This window comes from Hippocampus comes, unplaced genomic scaffold (assembly GCF_001891065.2).
Source record: "Hippocampus comes isolate QL1 unplaced genomic scaffold, H_comes_QL1_v1.1 scaffold156, whole genome shotgun sequence".
Lineage (NCBI taxonomy): Eukaryota > Metazoa > Chordata > Actinopteri > Syngnathiformes > Syngnathidae > Hippocampus > Hippocampus comes.
In genome coordinates, this window is record NW_017805744.1 from 7,902,731 (window position 1) to 7,926,398 (window position 23,668).

A 23,668-nucleotide genomic window follows, 5' to 3' on the forward strand; every position below is an offset into this window, starting at 1 on the left:
TTTAGATGTCATTATTTTGATGTCTGTCATGATGGTCCACCAAAGACGTTTGAGATCGACCGTTCTGAAAAGTTTATCACTTAAGAAAATGGAGGAGCGTGAGGCTTATTATGTAGAACAGCAGTTGGCCCCACATTCTTTTTTTTTTTTTTTGCAAGCGTTTATTTTGTGGTTCGATATCTACTTACTCGTCAGCATTTTTGTGCCATTTTGTGACTGTTCAATGAGGTCAAATTCTAACCAGAAAGAGAAGTTGCATCATGTTGTTCTGAGTGATCGAATGGATAAATTCAACATGTGCCGTTGAGTTTATTTTGTCAATTCTGAGTATTTTTACACACAACTGAACCGCTGTCATGAATTACATTGTGCACGCTGCAGTACCAATGTTGCTGTTTTTCTTTTTACAGTTTGTATTTTTTACAGTTTTACATTTACAGCTAGACAAGCCAAATCTTATTTTGCTGACCTACTTTTTCATTTTAATTTTATTTAAATGTCACCAAACAAGTGCTCTCTCTCTTGCCCTCACAAGGAGTGTACTTGTGGGGGGGGGGGGGGGCACCCCTCTGTATCGTTTAGTGTCATTGTTTTTACCTGAATCCAAGCTCAGGTAAGCAATCCCCCATATCTCACTGTCCAGACAAGCTAAAGTGTGTGTGGGTTTAGAATTCTTTTTTTTTTTTTTTTTTGCCCCTTGTTTAAACAGCGACTAAGTGATTTGTATATTAAATACAGAACATGCTTTTCCACTTCAGCAACATTTCATGTGTATGTTACGTGTCCTCTCTCTCCCTCTCTCTCTCTCTTTTTTTTTTTTTTTTTTTACTCTCCTTCGCAGAACCAATGTGGTGATGAACTACTCAGAGGTGGAGTCTAAAGTCAGAGAGGCAACTAATGATGACCCCTGGGGACCATCAGGACAACTGATGAGTGAAATTTCAAGGTTAGCACAACAGTCCGCAATGTTAAGAGTTTGTTTGCTGTGCCTATTATTTTGCCGGTCCATTATACTTTGAAACAGCATAGCTATAAATTGGGTTCCGTTTTTATTTATTGTGGCATGATGTTTCTCTCACCTCTGATATATTGACAGGAGGCAAGAGGTGCACCACCGGTGTGTCACATTAGCATTAGCAGTGAGCTTAGTTGCGCCACCCATTACGGCAAGTGAAAGCCATCGATCACCGTCAAGAGTTTTAATAGTGGGTGGGGGTCGCTGTCTGGGCTGGACGGGACATACGGGTTTGGTCAGTGTGAAATTCTCAAGAAGAATCAGTCTTGTATTTCGTAACAAATTAAACACTGCTGACAATACATTCTTTCACTCAAGTACTCTGACACACAAAGGAAGTTTGCATTGATTTAAAAGTGTTGACAGGATATAAACCCTGATCCCCTCAAGTATGATGCAGCATAACCTTTTTCTACCTTTGTAATTATTTTATTTTTTTTCCTCCTTCATTTTCTTTTCCTTTGTTGCTTTGTTCATTTTTTATCTTGAATGAGGATATTTTTTCTTGATAGTTTTACTTGACCTTTATATTTGATAAATGTTTAAATATGTAAAAAAAAAAAAAAAAGAGCGAGAGAGACTGAGACACCACAATTGAATAAAACGGTGCCTTTAACAAGACAAACGTGTGTTTCTAAAACTCTAGTTGGTGCTCCTTAAATGTTACTTGTCACTCTTGTATTCCATCTTATTCTTTGCACTTGACTGTATTCCTTGAAAAGAAGTTGTACAACCTTGTTTGGGACATTCTGGCCACTGGATATTTGTGGATATTTCATTTTATTTTATGCGGTTGATACAAAATATATATTAAATAAAGAAACAGGAACAATGAAATTAGAAAGTTGCCTTTCATGCAATTTATGTATTTACATCTCTAGAGGACCAAAAAAAGAAGGTATTTTATGCATTGCATTTTTGTTTTCAATGAATTAACTGATAATCTATATATTTTTTCTGCCTCCCAAAAACATCCATATCAGTCAAGCTCTAATTTACATCCATAATATTGATTCTATGCTTGCTCTTACATGAGATAATTTGAGTGAACTCAACATTTTGCCTGGTCGCAATGTTTACAGGACATGGCCAGATAAAATATAGAGTGTGATGCATTCTAAATTAAAATGTTGAATTTTTCTTGCCTCTGTGCATGTGTCAACGTCCAGAGCAACCTTCATGTATGAGCAGTTCCCAGAGGTGATGAACATGCTGTGGACCCGCATGCTGAGAGATAACAAGAAGAACTGGAGGAGAGTCTACAAGGTCTGCTGGCCATGTACCGCAAACTCTTTGCAGACAGACAGTATGTGAAACAAGGGCAAAGACCCATGTTCACGTTTGATGGACCCTTTTTAATAATGCAAGAAACATTATTATTTCACGACTCATTAACACACCTCAGCTATGGTTTGAAAGTATTTAGATGTTTGATATTTTTAAAATGTACTGAATTGTCTGCAGCGGCCCAGGGGGAAAAAAAAAGTCCCTTTGATCATTTTCGGTCACATACTACAGTATGTACGTTCAAAATGAATACTCGTATTGTTATCTGTTCTGCCTTGCAGTCCCTACTGCTGCTTGCTCATCTAATCAGGAATGGATCAGAGCGGGTTGTAACTAGTGCCAGAGAACATCTCTATGACTTGAGATCATTAGAAAGCTACCACTTTGTTGGTAAGTGTTTCCCCCTCTCTTCTAACTTACTCAGGGTTTCCCTTTTGCAGTTTGGAGGAGGGGTGCATACGCCGGCATGTGAAGCCCCCCGCAGCTCATTGTCACTTTAATTCTCAAGTTCTGCTTTGATAATGAGAGCCTTTCTTCGAACAGAATGTTAATTAACAAAAGCTTTAGTGTGAGCTATGATGACAGCTTTGCTTATTCCACAATTACACACACACACACACACACACACACACACACGTGGTCCCCAAAAGCTGCTTTCATTATTTTCAGCCATGTTTGTGTGTCTAAGGTGCAAGAAGTAAGATCATTCATTAATCCTTGCTCAGCGATGATTATATACAGAGTTCTTAGTGTATGCGAGTCAGCACTTAAAAAGTAACACTTTTTTTTTTAATCAGTCCATGTTGTAATGTGACACATATGTGCTGTTCCTAGATGAGCATGGGAAGGACCAAGGAGTGAATGTGCGCCAGAAAGTGAAGGAGATGGTTGAGTTCGTCCAGGATGATGAAAGACTGAGGGAAGAGCGGAAAAAAGCCAAGAAAAACAAAGATAAATATGTTGGTGTGTCTTCCGACAGTAGAGGATACAGAGGTTACTGTAAGTCCATTCTTGGCCAATCCAAACTAATCTCAGTCCCTTTCACCAGAAAAAAAGATAATTTGACCTAAAGCTACCACTGTGATTTCTTCCAGCGGGGGACAGGTATGACTCCAGTGAAACCCGTCACCAGTGGGATGATGACTGGGAGAGTAACAAAGGGCAGTTCCCATTCAGCGATAAATTGGGAGAGATCAGTGACAAGATTGGAAGCACGATTGACGATACCATCAACAGGTTTAGGAAGAAGGACAGAGATGACTCACCAGACAGATTCAGGTAAGGGGAGTGAGTGGCAATGTCCCAAATATCAACAATCAGCAAATGTATCTATGTACTTTATGTACACACACACACACACACACACACACACACACACACACACACACACACACGCGCGCACACACCAGAAATGTTGGTAAGGCTGATTTGAAATCTCTCAAACTCCCCTCCAAATCGTATTATTATTTCGATGCATTTGATTTCCCAGATTAGTGTACATGACTGTGAGAATGAGGTATACCACTCTTTGAAAGATCTCGAGGATAGTTTGAATAATATACAGGGTGTATTGAATTGATGGCCATTTTGAGCAATAAAACATATCATGACTTAGGAAGCATAAATCACAATTTGAGGCTCTATGAGGCTCGAGCGGCATGCTCGAGACTGCAAAAGCCTCAACTATTTTCTCACTTACTCACGTACTTTGTCACCAAGCCTCCAACTTACAGTCATCAATGCATGCGTGGCCACAAACAAATGCCTCAAGCTCAAAATTTAGATTTTCTCCTACGTGACTTGTATGTCATCACTTGGGCAAAGAGACTTCAATACAGTATCCAAAATGTCACGATCTCTCCAGCAGAGAGCATTACGCATTGGCATTCTGTAATTTGTTCATTTGCCCTCGACCAGTGACAATGAGGAGGACCGAGGCCGCTCGTCTCAGAATGGCAAATCGGGCAAAGAATTCAAAGATGAAGAAGAAACCGTGACCACCAAGAGTGTACAAATAGTCCAAGCTACAGAGACGACAGCCACCCGCAAGAGAGGAGGCGTCCCGTCAAAGAAAGTGGACTTGGGGGCGGCGGCCCAATACACAGGAGACAAGAGCCCAAACGCTACCACCACACAGGTTGCGTGTGATTACACTTAATGTGGCTGCAAGTACCATACGATGCCCCGCTTCTGATCTATCTGTATTCTCTATTGCAGACACAATCAGCAGCAACGCAGCCCTCGAGTAGTGGACTAGTTGACCTACTTATGGTGGAGTCAACACCTTCTCAGCCTCCTCCTGCTGGTAAAATTTGGGGTCATACCCTTTTCTTTTTTAAACGTGGTTTTAGTGGCTTTAATATTCGTGTTAGTTTATCTAGTTGTGTCTGCTGCAGTCGTCACCAGCTGCTCTGACTATCAAAATAAACCATGAAAAAATGTACATGCTCTTTGCAGTGGGTGCGTTCAAAAAAGGAGCTGTGGTCACAAGGACACAACTTCCACCTGAAAACATCACAGTGTAAAAGATCAGTTTTACAACCAGTTTAGTCAGCATCAGCAAAGCTTAACTGCATACGAATGAAATTCCTTCATCAATACCTACCCATCACGCGAATGATACTGCAGTGTCATGAAATGTAAGAGTTTGAATGCGTAACTTGCAATGTGCCTGTCTGGGGTTTCTTTTTCTCTCACGCACCGCGATCAATCCAGGCCCAACCAGTGGATTTGATTTGTTGAGTCTGTGCACCTGGCTTTTCCAGGCAATGGGAAATGCCGATCTGATGGCCTAACAAGCTAGCCGTCAAGCTAGCTTGCGTCAAACCGACAGTTGCGCACTTGTCACAATGTGCAGCTGCTGGTGCTAGCGTCAGATTTTGAGGACAGTTGGAGGAGGGAGCTAATGTATAGGAACTAAGTGCACCAGATGTTTTTTGGAGTAGTCCCTGGTGAATGAAGAGGGCGGGAGGACTGAACAGATGTCAGCACCCCTCCTTTCTGCCTAACACTCTTGAACACACTGAAGGAATGCTAACTGTCAGCTGAGCACCTGGAGCTCTTCTCTCAGATGGACATCTTTATGACTCTTCTCATTGCAGACTTGATGAGTGGATTTGCCGACTTCTCTTCACCTGCTGCTTCTGCCGGACTTTCCGCGGGATCTGGTAGGATTCAAGGCTTCCTTTTAAGTGTGTGTTGTGCCTTTGTAGCTACTCCAGCATACTACTAGAATATTCAGAAGGAAAGCTGGCCATATGGTGCGTGCTACCTGCTCTGCATAACAAGAACAGACACACATCAGCTCCAGTTATGGATGACAAGGAGACAGGGACAGAGGAAGACAGAAGTGTGTGTGTGTGGGGGGGGGGGGGTAGATGGAGAGACAACAAGCAGAATCAATTCAATTAAATTTTAAAATGTGGCATCAGTTATCACTGAGAATACCATCCGTAAAATCGGACTGAGCAAACTCTGACTCAACTGTTGATTTTGCCAGGACAGGTCTTGTTTATTTGTCTCAATTTACACAAATAACTTTTTTTTTTTTCTTGCTCTTTCATCCTGCAGGCGCACCAGTCTCCAGCAACAATGGAGACTTTGGAGAGTGGAATGCATTCCCTGGTGGCCAGATGCCAGCATCTGCTCAGCCTGTAGACACCAGTGGGAATGACCTTTTTGGAGCCATGAAAGCCAGCCCTGCTCCTGCCCCCGCCCCCGTCGCCACTGTGGGCTCCAGTTCGTCCTCAGCGGATCTATTTGACTTGATGGGGCCAACTCAGACATTTACTTCCTCTCAGAGCCTCAACTTCAGCATGAATAGTACACAGAGCATGAACACCACAGCCCTGCCTCAGTCGAGGTCACAGGTATGTGTGGTTGCACTCAAACACCAACATGTCCATTCTTAATAATTTATCAACATGCTTAGCATTACATGACATCGGTTTCATGCTGACATTTTGGGGGGAATTGCATTGACAAGAGTTGGGGTGCTGATGAGCAGTTTATGTTGCTTGACTGATGCGTACGATTCAAAATGGACCAGACAGCATGCCACGGAAAGAATACACAATATACTCAATCACAATAGTGTGACAACGAGAGCATCGCATGAGAAAATTCGTGCTATAATCGATACTTTTTAACTACAACTTTGTGAAAGTAAAGCCTTCTGTGAATGGTTTAAAAAAAAAACTGAACAAAATGAAATAAGCTAATAGATACCTGAATGAAAACGTGACAAAACATGACGTGCAACATAATGTCTTCGGAGGGCAATTTTGGAGCAGCAAACCTTTTCGCTCACTTCTTAGTGGAGTTTGGCGTTGTACATTTACATATGTTCTTGCAAATCCTGAGCACGGATAACTGTTATTCCGCATTGAGTACGAGGAGAAGAGACATGACCTTTTGTGACATCTGCTGTCGGAATTGCTAAAACAATGTTGCCTCTGGAGACGCATCATTTTGTCAGTATTTTTTTTTTTTAATCCAACTCCAAAAACAAAAGAAACAACGTGATCAAGAGAAACATGACAGTGAAGAAACAAAAGAGATAATTACTTCAACACAGTCATATGATCAAAGGTGATTATTATGCACAGTACAAAGTCTACCTACAAGGAACTAAATAGGGAGTGACAAATTGTATTCATGGCTTGAGATGAAGGCAAATAAATACATGATTGAATTGTTTTTGTTAATGTTAATGAAAAACATTAACAAAAACATGAACACCCCTGGTACTCAATCGATCGATAGATAGACAGACCCTTTCCAAGAAATTAGAAGATCATGGAAAAATGTATTTTCATAATTCCATTCAAAAAGATGAAACATTGAAGATTGAACATTGATGCCCTGCAAAATGTGGGCTAATTTCTCCACAGTATTAAGATTTTTCAAATTCCTCATTTTCTGGGATTTATGAGCTGGAAACCCAAAATGATGTAAGAATAAACATAAATACTTGAACTTTTTTTAGCTGGTAGCCCATTCCAAAAAATGACCCTAATCAGGCATGAATTTTGCGGAGTTGTAACATCACATTTCCACAAGACTGCTACTGCAGCTAAACTGGGCAAAAAAAAATATATTTATTTCTTTTTTTGTTTTTGTTTTTGTTTTTTTGGCGATAGTTCCACTGAAGTTGTAGTGTCAAAGCCAAGTAATAATATTGCTGCATTACTAGCAAAGACGAGCTTGCTCAAGTAACGACCAAACATGGCTCATCTTGCGAAAGTCCCATGACCAAACTTGGAAAAACAGAGCTACTGTGCTGTCATTGTTTTGGTTGACAGCAAGTGGCAAAATGGCTGCCGCCCGAGAAGGCTAAAAATGGGTGAATTTTGCTGCTTAATTCATATTCCCCAAACGCAATATTAGTCAAAATGCTGTGTTTTGACTCCCGGGGGCTGTTGAGTTGAATTCCCCTTTCAAAAAAAAATAGGCAACCGCTACTTCCTTAAAATGAATTGAGATCAGTACTTGCACCTCCGGCTCTTTATCATCTCTTAGTACTATAGTGTACAGTATATTACGGTGATTAATTTGTAGCATGGAATAATTCTCTCAAAATGAGTATGATTTTCTCTGCCAAGAACAAAGAGGAGACTTGTGTCATTAGATTACTGTTGCTCGCATCGTATCAAGATTACGATTTCTTTAGTGTTGTAAAAACCTGATGTTTATTTATTTAATTATTTATGACAAAGGTCTTGGCAGAGCTCTTTGTGGTTAAGACTGCACTTTCAAGGTCCATTTTTATTGATGCTTTTGCCAGCCCCTACAGAACATTGGGACGCCTCTACAACCGCAGACTGCTCAGCAGGGACTCGTTTCTCAGGGCACTGCAGCCAAAGCGTCGCTCCCTTCCACCTGGTCAGACCACTCGGTGAACATCAGCCTCGACTCGCTGGGACCCGGCATGCAGGCGCCCAAGCAGAGTCAACCCACACTCAACACACTTCAACAAGGTAAAGGAAAGACGTAGACATAAATTCTAACTCTGTTGACGTACTGCGGCTGTTTTTTTAAGCATCCCGTTAATAATACAGCGCAGTCTGCGATTGCATTCAGCAAGGAATTAATGAGCATCTTTGTTGGTGGGACCACATGGTTCGCTTATACACTCGCAAGTAGGCTAACAAGGAGGATGCTCGTGAATAAATAATCTTTCAGGTCATTAAGAATTTTGTCAATCTGGCAATCTTATGGTGATGTTGTCCTAAAGAATGTAGCGGCAAACAGTCAGGCTTGCAATAAATGTGATTTCATCAACAGTGGAACCGCTAATCTCTTCCAGAGATAAAGGGAGAGAAACAAAAATGGCATTTTAACAGTCTTAAAAGCACTGCTATTGACAAAATGTATAAACAATTAAAACAATTGTCGGTAAAAAAGGTAAAAAGACGTTCACTGCGCCACTGGGGCTCCTCACGCTTTTCTTAGTAGCTGTGACTTTCCCCATTAAGATGATTAGATGTGCAATGGCAGTTGCTCTAAAGACGGCAAGTTAAACAGCTGACGCCGTTCTGCCTCTTTTAGCCGACGGAAGCTGGCAAATGCCTGGGTTGACATGGCCCAGCAGTCCTGCATCGGTACTTTACACACTATTCAGAAAGCGGAAAAACATAACCGCCATGGCAAGTGTGAAGGAGGCTTCACTTACAAACCAATCAATTTCATATCTTTGACAATAAAATGCGGATGTTATGTTGATGGCTTACAGCTTGGAATGTAAATACCGTTCAACATTTGGGTGTGTTGTCCATCTTCTTGTAAATCCCTTATCTTGAATAACTAGTTGCCACAAAGCGAGATTTATATTTTGCCATCAGCAAGCTCACTGAAAGTAATTGCCAACAAATTCAGACAAGAGATGCCCAAATGTGGAAATACGACAGAGCAACCTCAGTCATCATCTCCTGCTACCTCAATGATGGCGAGCAATTAAACCCGGCGGCCACGATGGATTCATGTTGAAGGATTCGTCAGCGGTAATTTACTGTGAAACAGAACTTGGATACAGTGGAACCTCAGTTCACGAATAAATTGCTTTATGAACCGAAGGACCACTGTGTGTGTGTGTGTGCGGGTGCGTGTGCGCGCGTGGCCCAAAAGAGCCCAGTTAAATGTAACTTGTTGAATACATTGCAGGCAGCCAGGCCAATGCCAGCATGCTGTCACAGGGATTTTCGACCATGAGCCTTGGACCCACGGCAGTCAGACCGCCTGTCAATGCTATGATGCACCCCAGTGCTGGAATGGGAATGGGGATGGCGCCCAACCCTGGAATGATGGTCATGGGGATGCCCCCCAACCAGGCAATGATGGGGATGTCAATGGCTTCCAACCAGGGCATGATGGGAATGGGCATGGGCATGCACATGGGAGGGGTGACGATGGTGATGCCCGGCGCCATGGGAATGGGAATGAACCCGACAATGGTTCAGCAGTCCAAACATGACAGTTTCGCTGACTTTGGGAACTTCGGGAAGTGATGAAGAAGAGCAGAGATTAGCCAAGAGGTCATTGGTGAAGGATTGTCCTGAGCTTCAAACAAAGAGTACTTGAATCATGTCAACTCTCACTCTACCGACACCCTGCAATCTCTTTCTTTTAAGCAAATCTAAATGGATGTGTGTGTGTGTGCGTGCGTGCGAATGCATGCGTGTGCCGTTTGAACCAATGATCAATGCGGTCTTCAGACGGCTACTGTAAATTGTGTGCCTTGCTGGTCATGAATGTCAGTTGTGTTTGCTTTTATGACCTCAATCAAACGGAATCAGCAGAATAGCAAAAATGGATGTATATAGATACCGGAATATATATATCTCGGTAGATGCATCACTTTTCGAGATGCTTCCTATTGAATGATGCTTTTGGTGAACATGATCAGCCATTTTAACTTCCAAGTTACCTCTCATTTTGTCCTCTGTCTTCCTTTAACCTGTCAATTGAAATCTCCATCTCTTTCCTCGAAGCTAGAAAGAACTTTGATCTGCAGTGAGTTGAGTTGGCTGCTAACAGTTACGCCATCCACACAAAAGCGATTTGAATTAAGAGCACATTGTTACCTTCTCTCTGACATGCCGCGATGACCTTCGGCTGCAAAAAGCAGTTTCGCCACATCCAGAACACCCACCCTTTGCTACTGGTACAATGTTATGGCTCTTCTTGTTGCTGTACATATATAAATGACTTCTAAAGAAGAGTATGATCGCTTTGCATTTAAAGAAGATAATCAATACTTGGGGAATGTTCTTTTTCTCCCCCCCCCCCTCCCTCTCCCGAGTACAACCCAGAGTGCCTGCGAGACCTTTGCCTTTCCTCTTCTGTTCACTTCCATAAAGAAGACAATATGACCATGCAGTGTTGAAGGCAGCAAACACACCATGTACAAATAATGCCGGTTTGTACTCGTGCCTCAAGCCAAGTAAACTGTCAGTACACCAAGGCAGTTGTCTTAACTAGTTCACTCAAGCGGTTTGTTTGTCCCTTCGACATATTTACTTCCTCTCTTTTGTTGTGTCATTCTGTTAACGCAGACTGTTTGCCGATTGCGTCACATTTGCGTTGAACTTCTTATTTTCGCATTTAGAACAGCTCCCATGCAGTATTTGTCGGGTCGTGTGTATGCGTGTGCATTTACCTTACGACTAAGCAGATGAGCAAGAGGACGAACTGTGGTGCCGATCTGTTGGTGTGTACATACAGGGCACGGCTCCTCGCTGGATGGACCAAGTGCCTCCTGACCCTTGTAACTGTAACATTACATCAATCTTGGGTGCCTGTTTTTTTTTTTTTTTTTTTTTTTGGGCCAATGATGTTATAAATAATTCACACGCCAGAGTATAAGGATGTGGATCCTGCAGCTTTGGAGGGCCTCAAGAGGTCTTGCACACCGATGCGATGTAGCCTTTTATTATTGAAGTCTGGAGCATTACAATGACCAAAATCTGTTTTCTGTCATTAGTTTGTTTTATCCAGGGTTTTTTTTTCTACTTTTTGATTTTCTGTAAGTAAGAATCGGGTTGTTATAGAAACACTAGTATATGCAAATATCAAAAAGAAAGTCCTTGGAGAATTTTTGCATTATTCCCATTTTGATTTACACAGCAATATTGCTTATCTACAACATTAAACCGTTGATTGAAATGATGTAATGATCTGTGTTATTTTGGTACGTTTTGTCATTTGCGTCATTAGAAAGAGCTTCAAGCAGCACAAGTGGATTGTATTCAATGTAGAAATTACTTCAAGTTAATGTCAACGTGATAAAAGTGCAAGGCAAGTGAATACTCAAAGCCCTGCCGTAGAAGCGGCGTTTAGAATTTGGGATAGTCATCTTAATAGTGACTACTTAATTGTTTGACATTTTATTGCCACGGCTCACTAATGGCAGCATTTATAGACCAAACCAATTTCTGTTTTGTAATTGCAGTAGATGACGTCTCAAGTGCCATTTGCTATAGGACATCTTGTACAAGTTTGAATGTTGTGGACAAGATGACTGCAGAAAGTTTTGTTTTTATGACCACAAAACACCTGCCTGGGCTCAGAGGGAAAGTAAACACCAGGTATGTTTTATGATTTTTAATTTATTGAGAAAAGACAGCTGGGAGAGGCTCCATCTTGCCCGCGACCCTGGTGAAAATAAAGTGGTTCGGGCAATGAACGGATGGATGGACAACAATTTTCTTTCGTTTTTTTTTTTGTTTTTGAAATAATTTTGGAGGACACATGAAGCATTGACGAATTGTGGACGTGACTACGCCATAAAACGTTTAGTACATTGATTCTTTAAGCAACTCCTAAAAATATATTCTGGTTTCAAATTAAGGCCATTGACCTACTTTCATTGCAATACGAATAAAATATGAAAAATACACAAGAAATAGTGAGACAATGAGCAACCTCTGCCTTGAAAAAAAATACATCTTCCACGAGATGCAGTAAATTGTGCTTTTATGAGTAATGTGCCCATTAAAGAGTAAAAGCAATTCGAGACGTCAAGACAAATGACAGCTTTTGAGTGCCATCTGCAATCTCGACCATCGCAAACTCAATTATTCATAATGCATTTATGAAGTCCGCTGAGACCGCGCTGTCATTCCTGTTCAAACTAACTGGAAAAGCAACGTCAAGAGACAAGCTGGAGATGGCGGCCCCGCCGGAAGTAACGTGTGTTTGCTGACACCTGCTGGATGGTGCGGGGACGCACTAATGGAGGTGTCGGAGGGGTGATGATTTCCGGCCAATTTAATGGGTGGATGGTACACGTGACGCCAACGAACCAATTTCATCTTTGTTCAGCTCTGGCTAGAAGAAATAATATAAAACATTGCATGCTCAGTTACAGCCTTAATTATGTTTTGTTTTTTTTTTTTTTTTTGGTTAGTTTTTTTTTTTTTTGGTTTTGTGTGTTCAATAAAATTTACTAAGCAATTCGAGACGTCAAGACAAATGACAGCTTTTGAGTGCCATCTGCAATCTCGACCATCGCAAACTCAATTATTCATAATGCATTTATGAAGTCCGCTGAGACCGCGCTGTCATTCCTGTTCAAACTAACTGGAAAAGCAACGTCAAGAGACAAGCTGGAGATGGCGGCCCCGCCGGAAGTAACGTGTGTTTGCTGACACCTGCTGGATGGTGCGGGGACGCACTAATGGAGGTGTCGGAGGGGTGATGATTTCCGGCCAATTTAATGGGTGGATGGTACACGTGACGCCAACGAACCAATTTCATCTTTGTTCAGCTCTGGCTAGAAGAAATAATATAAAACATTGCATGCTCAGTTACAGCCTTAATTATGTTTTGTTTTTTTTTTTTTTTGATTAGTATTTTTTTTCTGTGGTTTAGTGTGTTCAATAAAATTTACCTTATTATTGGGACTTTACTACCGTGTCTGAGACGGACACATTCCAATTTACACGCAGATTATGTTGCCAACGCAGAAACGTTCCTGTCGTAAATCGAAGACCCCTTCCAAATTATTTGGCGATGGCTCGTGTGGCCTGTAGGCCGTACGTGTTCCACTGCGTTCTTTAATCTGGCCCACTGAGCATTTCAGCAAATGAGACAGCGGGCCCTCTAAATTTGGGGTCATATAAGGTTCAATTAAAATCCAATTTCATTTTAGTTGTTTTATTATACTCGTTATAATCTCTTTGAGGGAATTTCAAATTACACCGCTCACATCATTAGCATGCTGGCATGCAAGAAGTGTGAATAGCCTCTTGTGTTGGGAGAGCAGGGTCAGTGCCTTGCTGAATGGCAGGAAGCAGACCAGCCTCTCTCCAAAAGCTAGTGGCCACTTTTACACTTCTCTGCAGAGGAAATTGGAACCTCCGGGTCCTTACAAATAAACTGCTATACTTCCATCAATGCTTACTAATGTGCTCAGGAGGGGATCAACTCTCAACTCACCTCGACGGCTGGTTTATGTGTGTCCGTGTGTGCAACACATGGACATATTATTTCATGCTGATGTAATCTAGGCCTGTGCATGACTGAGTCCTCATCTTGAAGACGGTGTGACATGTACTGTAAAAGGACACCAAAATGAACAAGCAACAAGCTTTAATTCCTCAACCACAAGGTGATTTCTGTGGAACACAAAGCAATTCTTACATATCAACATGATATACAGTATAAGCAACTCTGGGCAGAGATTTCTGCCAGCTCCTCAGCAGCATTTAATGCCTATCAATGCAGATGGTAACACATAGCTTTAGATGACGTGGTACAAAAAGAAATGCAGTCTGGAGCTGTCAGAGCGGTTGAGGGTTGATAAGGAGAACGTTTTCTCCCCTGATGAATAGCTGGTTGATGTGGCGAGTATGGACCTTGCCATACACCCTGCACTCTTTCTCTTGACCTGTCTTCGTCCCCTTCGGTGGCTCCGTTGGCTTGTCATCACTTCTCTGCCTGGCAGGGCGAGCAGATGAGTGTTCTGAAGTCACCTTCAGGTTTGAAGGCAGACACTGGCCACTTCCTCGAAGGACACAGTGTTTCGTTGTTGCTCCTTCACTTGCTGAGCTCTCCTGCAGCTTCAGCTTCTCAAAGAGCTAGGCAAAAATTTCAACCGCATTGGGATGAGTCAACATGTATGTAAAACATTCCCACAGTGTAAATTCCCAGAAATTATGCACGGATTATGCCTGGCCTATAATAAACACGCTTTCAAGAAGAACCCTCCGGTTCTGATTCCTCTTTGAAACTGGATCAAGGCAGTTGTCACAACCTATTGTCATGTTGCTCTTCTGTTTCTAGTACCGGACGTCTTAATTGTGTAGATGGCATTATGAAGCATGAAGACTATCAAATAATTTTAGTGGACAATGTAGGGCCAGGTGTCAGTTTCTTCGTCAGATGTCTTAAAGCAGGATGACCCAAAGCAGGCTTCAAAAAGCACACAGAAATCGTTTCAGATAAAAGCGTTGGAGATTCAAAAGCTGCTCCTCAAATGAAATCATTTTATTTGGAGCCTTGAAAACCCGGAGATCACCCGACTCCAGATTTCACAGTAGCTGGGAAGAGGCACCCTGTAAATCTGGGGGCCTTGGAGCAGTTGGCAAAAATGTGCGCTGAAATTTCAGCAGACACTTGGAAGAAAATGGCATACCCGTGAAATAGTGAGGGCCTTCTCGTGGTAGAAGGCCTTCCCGATAAGAGGCTCTCTGTAGGTCTCATCAACGTCCACCATGGCCTGACGATGAGACGACAATCGGCAACTGTCTCTTATTGCAATCACAAACGCATCCAAGCACTCACCAAATTCCAGAACTTGTCGAAAGCCACAACGAAGCCAGAGCACACACCCCTCAATCCTTTGAACGTCCTGATGTGAACTTTGACTCGTATCCTCTCCTCCACACATCTGTGCAGTTCGCCCAAAGGACTGCCTTTGCAAACTGCACACAAAACACATCTCAAGTTAACTTCAGCTGTGATATTTTGGAGTTAAGTGTGTTGGACAACCTCCTTGCCCGAGTGAGTGTTGGGAGATGAATTCAAATAAATCGGTAACGCATGTCAATTAGACTTCACGAGATCGGGGTTTTGGGGCCGATCAGCGATCAGAAGGTCTGATAAAGACGATACTCAATCAGATGATGGAGCAATATATGGACGTTTACATCTCCTTCTCTGACACTAAAAAAAAAATGTTTATTGACAGTGATTTACTTGAAGTGTATTGTCAATGCTGTGTATTGGACGTACGGGTCATCCTTGTCAGCACATTTTTCTGAGGCTTGCGTCTCCGTGACTGCGGCGTTCGGCTGCTGCTTCCCCCCTCGTCTTCCTCGTCCGCTGACTTCTTGGTCACCATGAGCTTCTTGAGTCTCTCGATGCGCTCCGGGTCGGCGACTCCTTTCATGGCCTTCAGCCGCTTTTTCTCCACATTCTCCGGCTTGGCTCTACCGCGGCCCCCCTTCAGGAAGCCCTCGTACTCGGCGACGTTGTTGAAACATTTTATGTTCGGAAACGGGAGCGGCACCGCGGGCGAGTATAGGGCCAAAAGTGGGTCGAACTTTTCAGAACATACGTCTATTTTAGAAGCGTCATCGTCTCTTGGCACCGACGAGGCAAAAGAGCTGGAAGCAGATTCTTTTTCTTTAGGCTCTGGCTTCTTTCGCCTGTCCCTCTCTTTCTCCTCCATGTTTGTTTGAAACAACCGCAAGCAGGCGAACGCTACTGCAAAGCATGATGGGAAATTGATCAACTCTGAAGTTACACAGTAAATTCACGCCACAAAATGTCTGCTTTCCTATAACTCAGTGCATTATAATTTTTATTTCACACGATGGAAGTGTTGACGTGTATTTTTTGTAATAGTCGTTGTTTGTAATTCGGAACTATTTATAATCTTGCCCGTGTTCTCAGTACGACTGTACACACTGACGGACCAAATAGAACATGCGTCAGAAACGTCTTTCGTTATGTTGCATTCTTCAATGTTTAAGATATTTATGAAATCCACTTTGACTGTCAAGATAAGACGGTGATCAGGAAATCGTTTTAAGCCAATAGTTTTGTTTATCGTGGTTCTGAAAGATTTCCATCTTTCCAAGTGTGGTATGGTAAGCCTGTTTCCTTTCAGAGCACTGGTGACCACTGAGGAGTACATTGTCATTTTTGTTTTTTATTGTGTTATTATTTAGTTAGAATAAACGAAAATACAAATGCGAATCGTATTACATTGAAAAACTTGTATCGTGTTGTAATTAACTTAACACCATATTATGACACATATAGCTTACATTTATTGTATTATACACCGTGTACTGTGTATAAACAGGCATACAATTGCGCACTGAAAAGGTAAAATACATTGTATGCCGTCATCATTTTGTCCAGTTAGTCATATTAGGGTTGAAACTACATATTACACCACTTATTAATGAATTTGGATGTGTTTTTGTTGCAGAGGCAGATTGATGCAGATTATAAATGTGTGCCGATTTCGCAACGGTGTCAAATCGCGTGTTATCAAGCCCCTGGCCTGTTTCTTTACTTCTTCTCGTACCATGGCCAAGAGCAAGTTTGAATATGTGCGTAACTTTGAAGTAGATGACACCTGTTTGAGAAACTGCTACATTGTCGTGAGGCTGGATGGGCGCAACTTCCACAAGTTAGTCTTCTTTTCTCAATGCACACCTTTGACCTTTGTGGGGAAGTCGAGTTATGGTCCTATAGTCCAGAATCATAGTATCATGTTGTGTTTCAGGTTTTCAGAGCAGCACAAGTTCACCAAACCCAATGACAACAGGGCCCTGGGCCTGATGGCCCGCAGCGCCCGCTCGGTCATGGAGGAGCTTGAGGATATTATCATTGCCTATGGACAAAGTGATGAGTTTAGTTTTGTTTTCAAGAGGACCTCCAACTGGTTCAAGAGGAGAGCTAGGTAATTGTGTGTGTAATTATACTTGTGTTATTGTTGTTGTTGTTGCTGTTGTTGTTCTGTGTCTGACCTAATTTCTCCTGGCAGCAAGCTGATGACCCATGTGGCCTCGCAGTTCTCATCCTCTTATGTCTTTTACTGGAAAGAGTTTTTTGGAGAGCAGCCTCTCCTCTACCCACCAGGATTTGATGGACGTGTGGTACTGTATCCTAGCAACCGCAACCTGAAAGACTATCTGAGCTGGAGGCAAGCAGACTGTAAGTACAGTATGTTACAACTGTCATTCCACCAATTATGATGGTGGTGAAGATGATGATGATGATAATGAAGGCAGAAGGAAGGAAGGACGACGAACATGTCTGATGATGATGACGACCAAAGTATAAGTGTATTTGTTGTCTCTTGCAGGTCACATAAATAATTTGTACAACACAGTCTTTTGGACTCTTGTGCAGAAAGGTGAACTAACCACAGTTCAAGCAGAAGAGCGCTTAAAGGTGACCATTTAACACTTGGTATAGTAAATTCAGATCTGAGTTGTATTCATATTTACAGTATATAGAATGCAGAGGGTCATCAGGTTCACGACAGAGTTCCTCTCTATTACTAACCAGTGCCAACACAGTGCTAAAGTCATGATTACAGTAACTATTTGAATTAAAATGCTTTTAGGTCATTCAAGTAATCAATTGAAAAGCCGTTACAAAAACGAAATTAAAAAGCAATAGCTCTACTACTGTGGCTTGGCTTGCACGCTTAAGGAGACCAAATTAGTTCATCCTGAGCTGTTCCTGTCTGTGAAATGCGTCAACCAATGTGTCCGACCCACTGCGATTTCACTGCATCCACGTACTGGCAGAGGATGGTGCGTGCCAACTTTTCAATGCAATGTGCCCAAACATGATGAAGAAACCTTGGTGCTATTTTTTGGAAGATATACACCAGGAAATATTTGAAGAAATTGGTGGATTTCAGTCTTCCACATTGAAAGGTTTTTCTTTTTCTGCCACAAGATGGGGCTGATTATGTTTCTCGCAACCTACAGTTATTTCCGAATTCTTGCAATTTCTGTAACCATCTGTATGCAATGAATAATCATTGATAGTTCATTTAAGAGTCTGACAACACGTGGCAGGCTTTTCACTGTTTTAAACATGACAGAAAAAGTTATTGATGATGATGCATTAAAATGTTTGGGGGAGGGGTTTCGATAATTTTTACCTACAGCTGTACTCTTAGAAATTGAATTGTGTAATTGTGCATTCAATATCCACCCTTTGTACGCCTAATTTAATACAGTCTTTGCACACGTTTTCACATTTGTGTTGTCATACAGGGAACGTTAGCTGCTGACAAAAATGAAATCCTGTTCTCAGAGTTTGACCTCAACTACAACAATGAAGCGGCCATCCATAGGAAAGGCACAACTCTTATCTGGGAAAAGGTCAGATGATATGATGCTCATTTTATTGATTACTGCTTCAGATCTTGACAGTTTTGCTGTTTTCATGTTAAGGTACACCTCAAACATTATCGAGTGTCGTGTTCACTGAACATGGTGGCCAGCTATATTATTTTTAAAATCATTTTAAACGTATCAAATTAATTACCAATAAAATATGAACGTATCTGCTGCAAATGGCATGCATATGTGAAGTATCCTTTTCAACTTTAAGACATTCAATTACTCACTCTGAACTTAAATGAAAAAAGCATAATGCAGTGGTGATTTGCATTGCACATGAGCTTCATGTATCTTTTTTGTAACAAGAACACTGTTATAGTATAAAAACAAAACACTCATACTCTAATAATAAGTGTTGAGTCGATGCCTTTGGTGAGTAACACTTCAGTGTCACTGTCTTAACAGCCCTTTCTTGATACAGTTTGGGAAAAAACTGACACTTATTACCACAGTGCATCATTGGTTAATTTCACATTTGATCTATTTGTATACTTGCAATTAAAAAAAACAAAACAACTAATTCCCATTGTATGTCCTCATAAAAATATTCATAGAGTGTAACCATTTACCTTTTTTATGTTGCAGCATGATGAAACTGTTACCAAACAAATAAAAGGAGTGAATGACGAGAGGAAGGACGTACACGTGACCCGGAGCAAGAAGATTGTGCAGGCCTACCACTGTGACATAATAGGAGAAGAGTTTTGGCAGCAACACTCAAACATTCTAGAAGACGATGGCTGTTAGTGTTGTGAAAAATAAACACACATCACGTGGCTGAGAGTCGTTTGGATCACTTTGTTTACTAAAAGTGGAAGTCAAGTCAGAAATGCTCTTTACAAGAACATGTTCCATGCGACCCCTGGATTGTGAATTACGCAGTAAAGTCCACCCATTTTTATCTATTTTAGGCGCCGGTCATTGCGCCGCTTGTAGTCGACTGAAAATGACACTGCACATGCAGTACAGTGCTTAACCTGAAGATGGCGCCACACCGACGGTTTGTGACCCAAGTTTCAACAAAGGCTTAAACGGGGGTAGGGAACTCCGCTTCCTCGAGAGCCATATGCTGCTTGTTTTAGATTTCGCTGTACTTCAACATGTCTGATTCAAATTATCAGCTCTTCAGCAAACTCTGTAGAGGCCTGAAACGATCATGAACAATTGAATCAAATGTGTCGGAGGAGGGAGGCTATCTCAAACACAGGCTATGGCTCTGGATGAACCGGAGTTTCAAACCCGTGCACAAAAATGTCAAAATAATGACCAGGACCTGTACACAGCATTAGTAGACAACCGTTTATACAGTTTCTCAGCAAAAAAATAAAATAAAATGATAAGACCCCTTTTAATCCATTGAATCCCAAATGAATATTACACAAACACGATATTACTCTGAATGCGAAAACTGATTTTTGTCGTGCGCCACATCATAATTGGAGGGCCATTATGACTGTGTGAACCTAAATAAAATGTATGATAGCCTCATATTACACACACTGTACGCAACAAAATGATAACTAGTTTTGAAATCAGAGGCCAGTAAAAAAACATTGTTCAAATATTACACTTAACGTATTTTAATGGGGATTGGTGAAAAAAAAATGTTCGCAATATATCTCAACATCTTTGAAGACGGCCCTGCTAGAGGTGAGGAGAACATGCATTTCCCAAAACCCGTCCCTGTTGTAGTTCAGAAATGTTACCATGAAAGGTGCTGTTGCACAATGCAATCAATCTCTGCATCAGTGAGCCACAGCACAAGAATAATATGTGTGTGGGCGGGAGGGGTTATTCAAACAATTAAATCACGCACACTATTGGATTAAGATTAAAAAAGAACATCAATATAAAGCACTGACTCCAGGACTAGAATTGAAAAGATTTTTTTTTCCTCTGCTTTTTTACTCTTCACATGACCACAAAAGTCACCTGCAGTCCAGGATTTTTTTCTCTCACAGGGCTAAAGGGGGGCTTGATCGATACATGTTGGTCTAAAAAAATAATTTCAAATATATATTTTAGAAGATCAAATAAGATGCTGGAGGTCCTCAACTGAGCTACAAAGATATTTGACAGGCATGTAGCACCCCTACCCCGGTGGAGCCCCATCCCTGCCTGACGGCACATCCGTGTCAGGTGTGTGCATGTACAAAATTTATGTCGTCAAACCATCATATTTGGGCGGGACTAGGTCCTTAACTCAGCCCAAAATCAAGCGTGTGGTTCTGCTATTCACAGGGCTATTTTTTAACCACTCATCCACAGCTTCCCCAAAGACTAAAGCTACTTATAAACTGTATCATGCACTCACAACCAATCATTATTTTTTGCCAAAGACATTATACATTGTTCACACACCGCACTCAGTGTGCTTGAAGTACAGTACACACTAAAACGCTTGGCAGGAGTGCTCTGTCTTGTCTCACTGCCAGGACGCCATTTAGAGAAGTGAATGGATTTGTGGGCCTGCACTGCCATCAGTGCTAAGAATACCCTCACACACCCGGAGTACACTCGATCCCCCTGACATGTGCTCCGTGGCATATTTATCATTGCACTTCTAAATGACAACCTCGATATGAATGGCTGCGGCGGAGCGACCCGGCTGCATTTCATTTCTGTCATAATCTCACTACAGCAACTGTAAGTGCTTTATTTTTGGGTCAGGTGACTTCTCTCAAGCTCCTGTAGATACCCCACAAATGCTTCAGATCTGTATGGCCAATGAATGAATGTTGCACTGGTGTTCTTAAATTAAAAAAAAGACCCAACACAGCTGTGTTCAGGAGATTTCTCTTAGGACACAACAAAACTCAACCCAGTTTCTGATCTCACAGAACACATTTCATTTAGCAGGTCATGTTTCAGCAAGTGGCTCATTTACTGTATTTAAAGTCACTATGTGTTTACATTCGAGCCTTCTTTTGAAACTTGTTAGGAATACAGTATCATATTTCCTAAAGTAGTAGCTGGATGTTTATTTATTCATAGTGCCAGGTGTCCACTCGGGTTATGGAATATTATTTTGCAAACAAATTTTTGTAGATCATTAAATAATTGTTCTTATTTTGCTTTTTTTTTCATTGAACTATTAAAGTGGTCTTTTTTTTTATTTTAAACAACACAGCAGGCCATAATCACCAAATAATCATTTCGCAGTGATTACTGTTAAACCGATATAAATTCAATGGATAATCCTGCTTTTTATATTGTACACTAATAGTGCAGGAGAGCAGTTGGCTTGACCACTGAGGGTGAATGAGCTGTCTCATGTTCAATGGCTCGGTTTAAAAACAATATTTTTAAAACTGGTTTGACTTAGAAGAAAAATTTGCAAGAACCCAAACAAAATAGGTAACTTTGCAATAGATGAAGTTATACCTGTCAACTTTTTGGAGCGCCAACCTGTATAAACTACCAAAAAAATCCTTATAAAGAGCAAAAAAATCCTTATAACATACCAAAGCATTTTATATGTCAAAATAACGGCAGAAAAAACCCACGAAATTTTCAATGATATTTATTGTAGATCTCCATAATACAATGTCTGGTTAATGTCTAATCATCATTCTACTTAGTGGCATGACTGGAAAGTTAGCGGAAATGAAAGCATTCGAGCAGACTAGCACCATTCTAGGAAAAAGCAAACGGAACTACCTGTTAGGGGGAAAAAAACGGAAATTTTCAGAATCCGTATGATTTGTGCGATACGGCCATATACGTAAGATTCACCACAAAATCCGTATGAACTATGGCTTAACCGTATGAGTTGACAGGTATGTGAAGTTGTGGTCACAAATGAAAACCTGCGATATAGTGAAGCCGCAAGAACCGCGAAGTAGCGAGGGAACACCATGCATGAATAACAATACAGTACAGACAGGGTTAGGTTAGCATTTGGCTTGGCCGTTGGAAAGTACAGTATTGTAGTTTCTCATGTCGGCTCAAAATTAATTGCCCACCCCTGTTCTGTAGTCATGATTCCGTAATGCGAATTTGGCCAATAATGTTGTGGGCTAAATTGCTTATAGTGGTGTGTGTGTGTGTGGGGGGGGGGGGGCGTAACATCAGGATCTCTGCCCGTCGTGGGGATCACTGTACAGACAGTATAACTAATAATGTCTTGTTGAATGTAAGTACTAGTCTTGTCTTGCCTATACGCGCGCATGCGTGCGTACGCGCGTGCACTTGAAGGGGAGGGCTCAAGGAGAGTGTCCATCATCTCTCAGAAGAGTGGCGCCTACTCGCCGTGGCACACCGACGGAGACTCTCCTTGCGTCGGATGTGAGCCATCCCAGCCAGCGCGTACATTGATGTCTCTCCCGTCCCAGTCCACCGGGGTCCTCTTGGGTTTAGGATGCGTCCTCATCCGCCGCCTCCTCTCCATGGCGCGCCGTCCTCTCTCCTCTGCCTGTCCCTCATAGCGCTTCTTCACTGGGTACAGCCGACTGCGCAAGCCGCTGTTGGCCGCCGTGAGTCTCACTTGTTTACATCGATAAATAGCTTTGATTCGTGATTTTTCTTCGACGAAGCGTTCATTCATTAGTCGTTGCATGAAGGAGAGACGCTCACAACTGTGCACGAAGCAATCGATACTATAGTTTCTGTGTAGCATTCAACAAACAGCTGTATGCATTAAACAGGTCGGGTATTTATAAAAGTTGCATGATGGAAAATTGCTGTTTGGAGCAATGTAAACTCACTGGTCACAACTAAAGGTAGATTTGCACAAAACCCAAATTAAATAAATAAAAAATACCAGTCTGCTGTTTTCGGTTGGGAAAACCACTATTTACATCAGTATCGAATTTCGTCTCTTTTGTGCAATCTTCAATCTAATCCATCAGAGTGCAAATTCAACTGCACTGAAATGTACTGTGGCATCATTCATGTAGTGCTTCATCTCACCAGGCAAAACCTAATGAGGACACTCTCTCTCTCTCTCTCTCTCTCTCTCTCTCTTCTTTTGTTTCTCTCACTCTCC

At 41.7% G+C, this 23,668-nt stretch overlaps 4 protein-coding genes across 6 annotated transcripts in view; 3 read left to right on the plus strand and 1 right to left on the minus strand.

Moving 5' to 3' along the window:
* clint1a (clathrin interactor 1a) overlaps positions 1-11,467 on the plus strand; it is a 14,215-nt gene extending 2,748 nt beyond the window's left edge. Inside the window, exons 2-12 of the mRNA XM_019884173.1 lie at positions 842-946; positions 2,185-2,281; positions 2,584-2,692; positions 3,137-3,301; positions 3,397-3,580; positions 4,220-4,439; positions 4,520-4,607; positions 5,404-5,469; positions 5,873-6,171; positions 8,088-8,280; positions 9,464-11,467. Coding sequence (XP_019739732.1) covers positions 842-946; positions 2,185-2,281; positions 2,584-2,692; positions 3,137-3,301; positions 3,397-3,580; positions 4,220-4,439; positions 4,520-4,607; positions 5,404-5,469; positions 5,873-6,171; positions 8,088-8,280; positions 9,464-9,807 — 1,870 coding nt within the window. The 3' untranslated portion in view covers positions 9,808-11,467. The remainder of the gene's footprint in view (positions 1-841; positions 947-2,184; positions 2,282-2,583; positions 2,693-3,136; positions 3,302-3,396; positions 3,581-4,219; positions 4,440-4,519; positions 4,608-5,403; positions 5,470-5,872; positions 6,172-8,087; positions 8,281-9,463) is intronic.
* Positions 11,468-11,787: 320 nt separating this feature from the next.
* thg1l (tRNA-histidine guanylyltransferase 1-like) lies at positions 11,788-21,439 on the plus strand. 3 transcript variants are annotated; one of them, XM_019884174.1, is made up of 7 exons: positions 11,788-11,886; positions 16,743-16,946; positions 17,043-17,219; positions 17,304-17,473; positions 17,625-17,713; positions 18,553-18,660; positions 19,267-21,439. In XM_019884174.1, the coding sequence occupies exons 1-7, from the start codon at positions 11,816-11,818 to the stop codon at positions 19,426-19,428; spliced, it is 981 nt and encodes a 326-aa protein (XP_019739733.1). In that variant the 5' UTR covers positions 11,788-11,815; the 3' UTR covers positions 19,429-21,439. The 3 variants fall into 3 exon arrangements, with proteins under 3 accessions (XP_019739733.1, XP_019739734.1, XP_019739735.1); XM_019884175.1 differs by lacking the exon at positions 11,788-11,886 and adding an exon at positions 16,216-16,395 and having other exon boundaries at positions 19,267-19,465; XM_019884176.1 differs by lacking the exons at positions 11,788-11,886; positions 16,743-16,946 and having other exon boundaries at positions 17,153-17,219; positions 17,399-17,473.
* On the minus strand, positions 13,875-16,002 carry lsm11 (LSM11, U7 small nuclear RNA associated). The gene is made up of 4 exons (XM_019884177.1): positions 15,536-16,002; positions 15,086-15,225; positions 14,937-15,020; positions 13,875-14,379 (listed from the first exon to the last, which is right to left on the minus strand). The coding sequence occupies exons 1-4, from the start codon at positions 15,972-15,974 to the stop codon at positions 14,083-14,085; spliced, it is 960 nt and encodes a 319-aa protein (XP_019739736.1). The 5' UTR covers positions 15,975-16,002; the 3' UTR covers positions 13,875-14,082.
* Positions 21,440-22,764: 1,325 nt separating the features above from the next.
* Positions 22,765-23,668, plus strand: part of LOC109524371 (disintegrin and metalloproteinase domain-containing protein 19-like) — a 2,394-nt gene continuing 1,490 nt past the window's right edge. Inside the window, exon 1 of the mRNA XM_019884178.1 lies at positions 22,765-23,156. Coding sequence (XP_019739737.1) covers positions 23,042-23,156 — 115 coding nt within the window. The 5' untranslated portion in view covers positions 22,765-23,041. The remainder of the gene's footprint in view (positions 23,157-23,668) is intronic.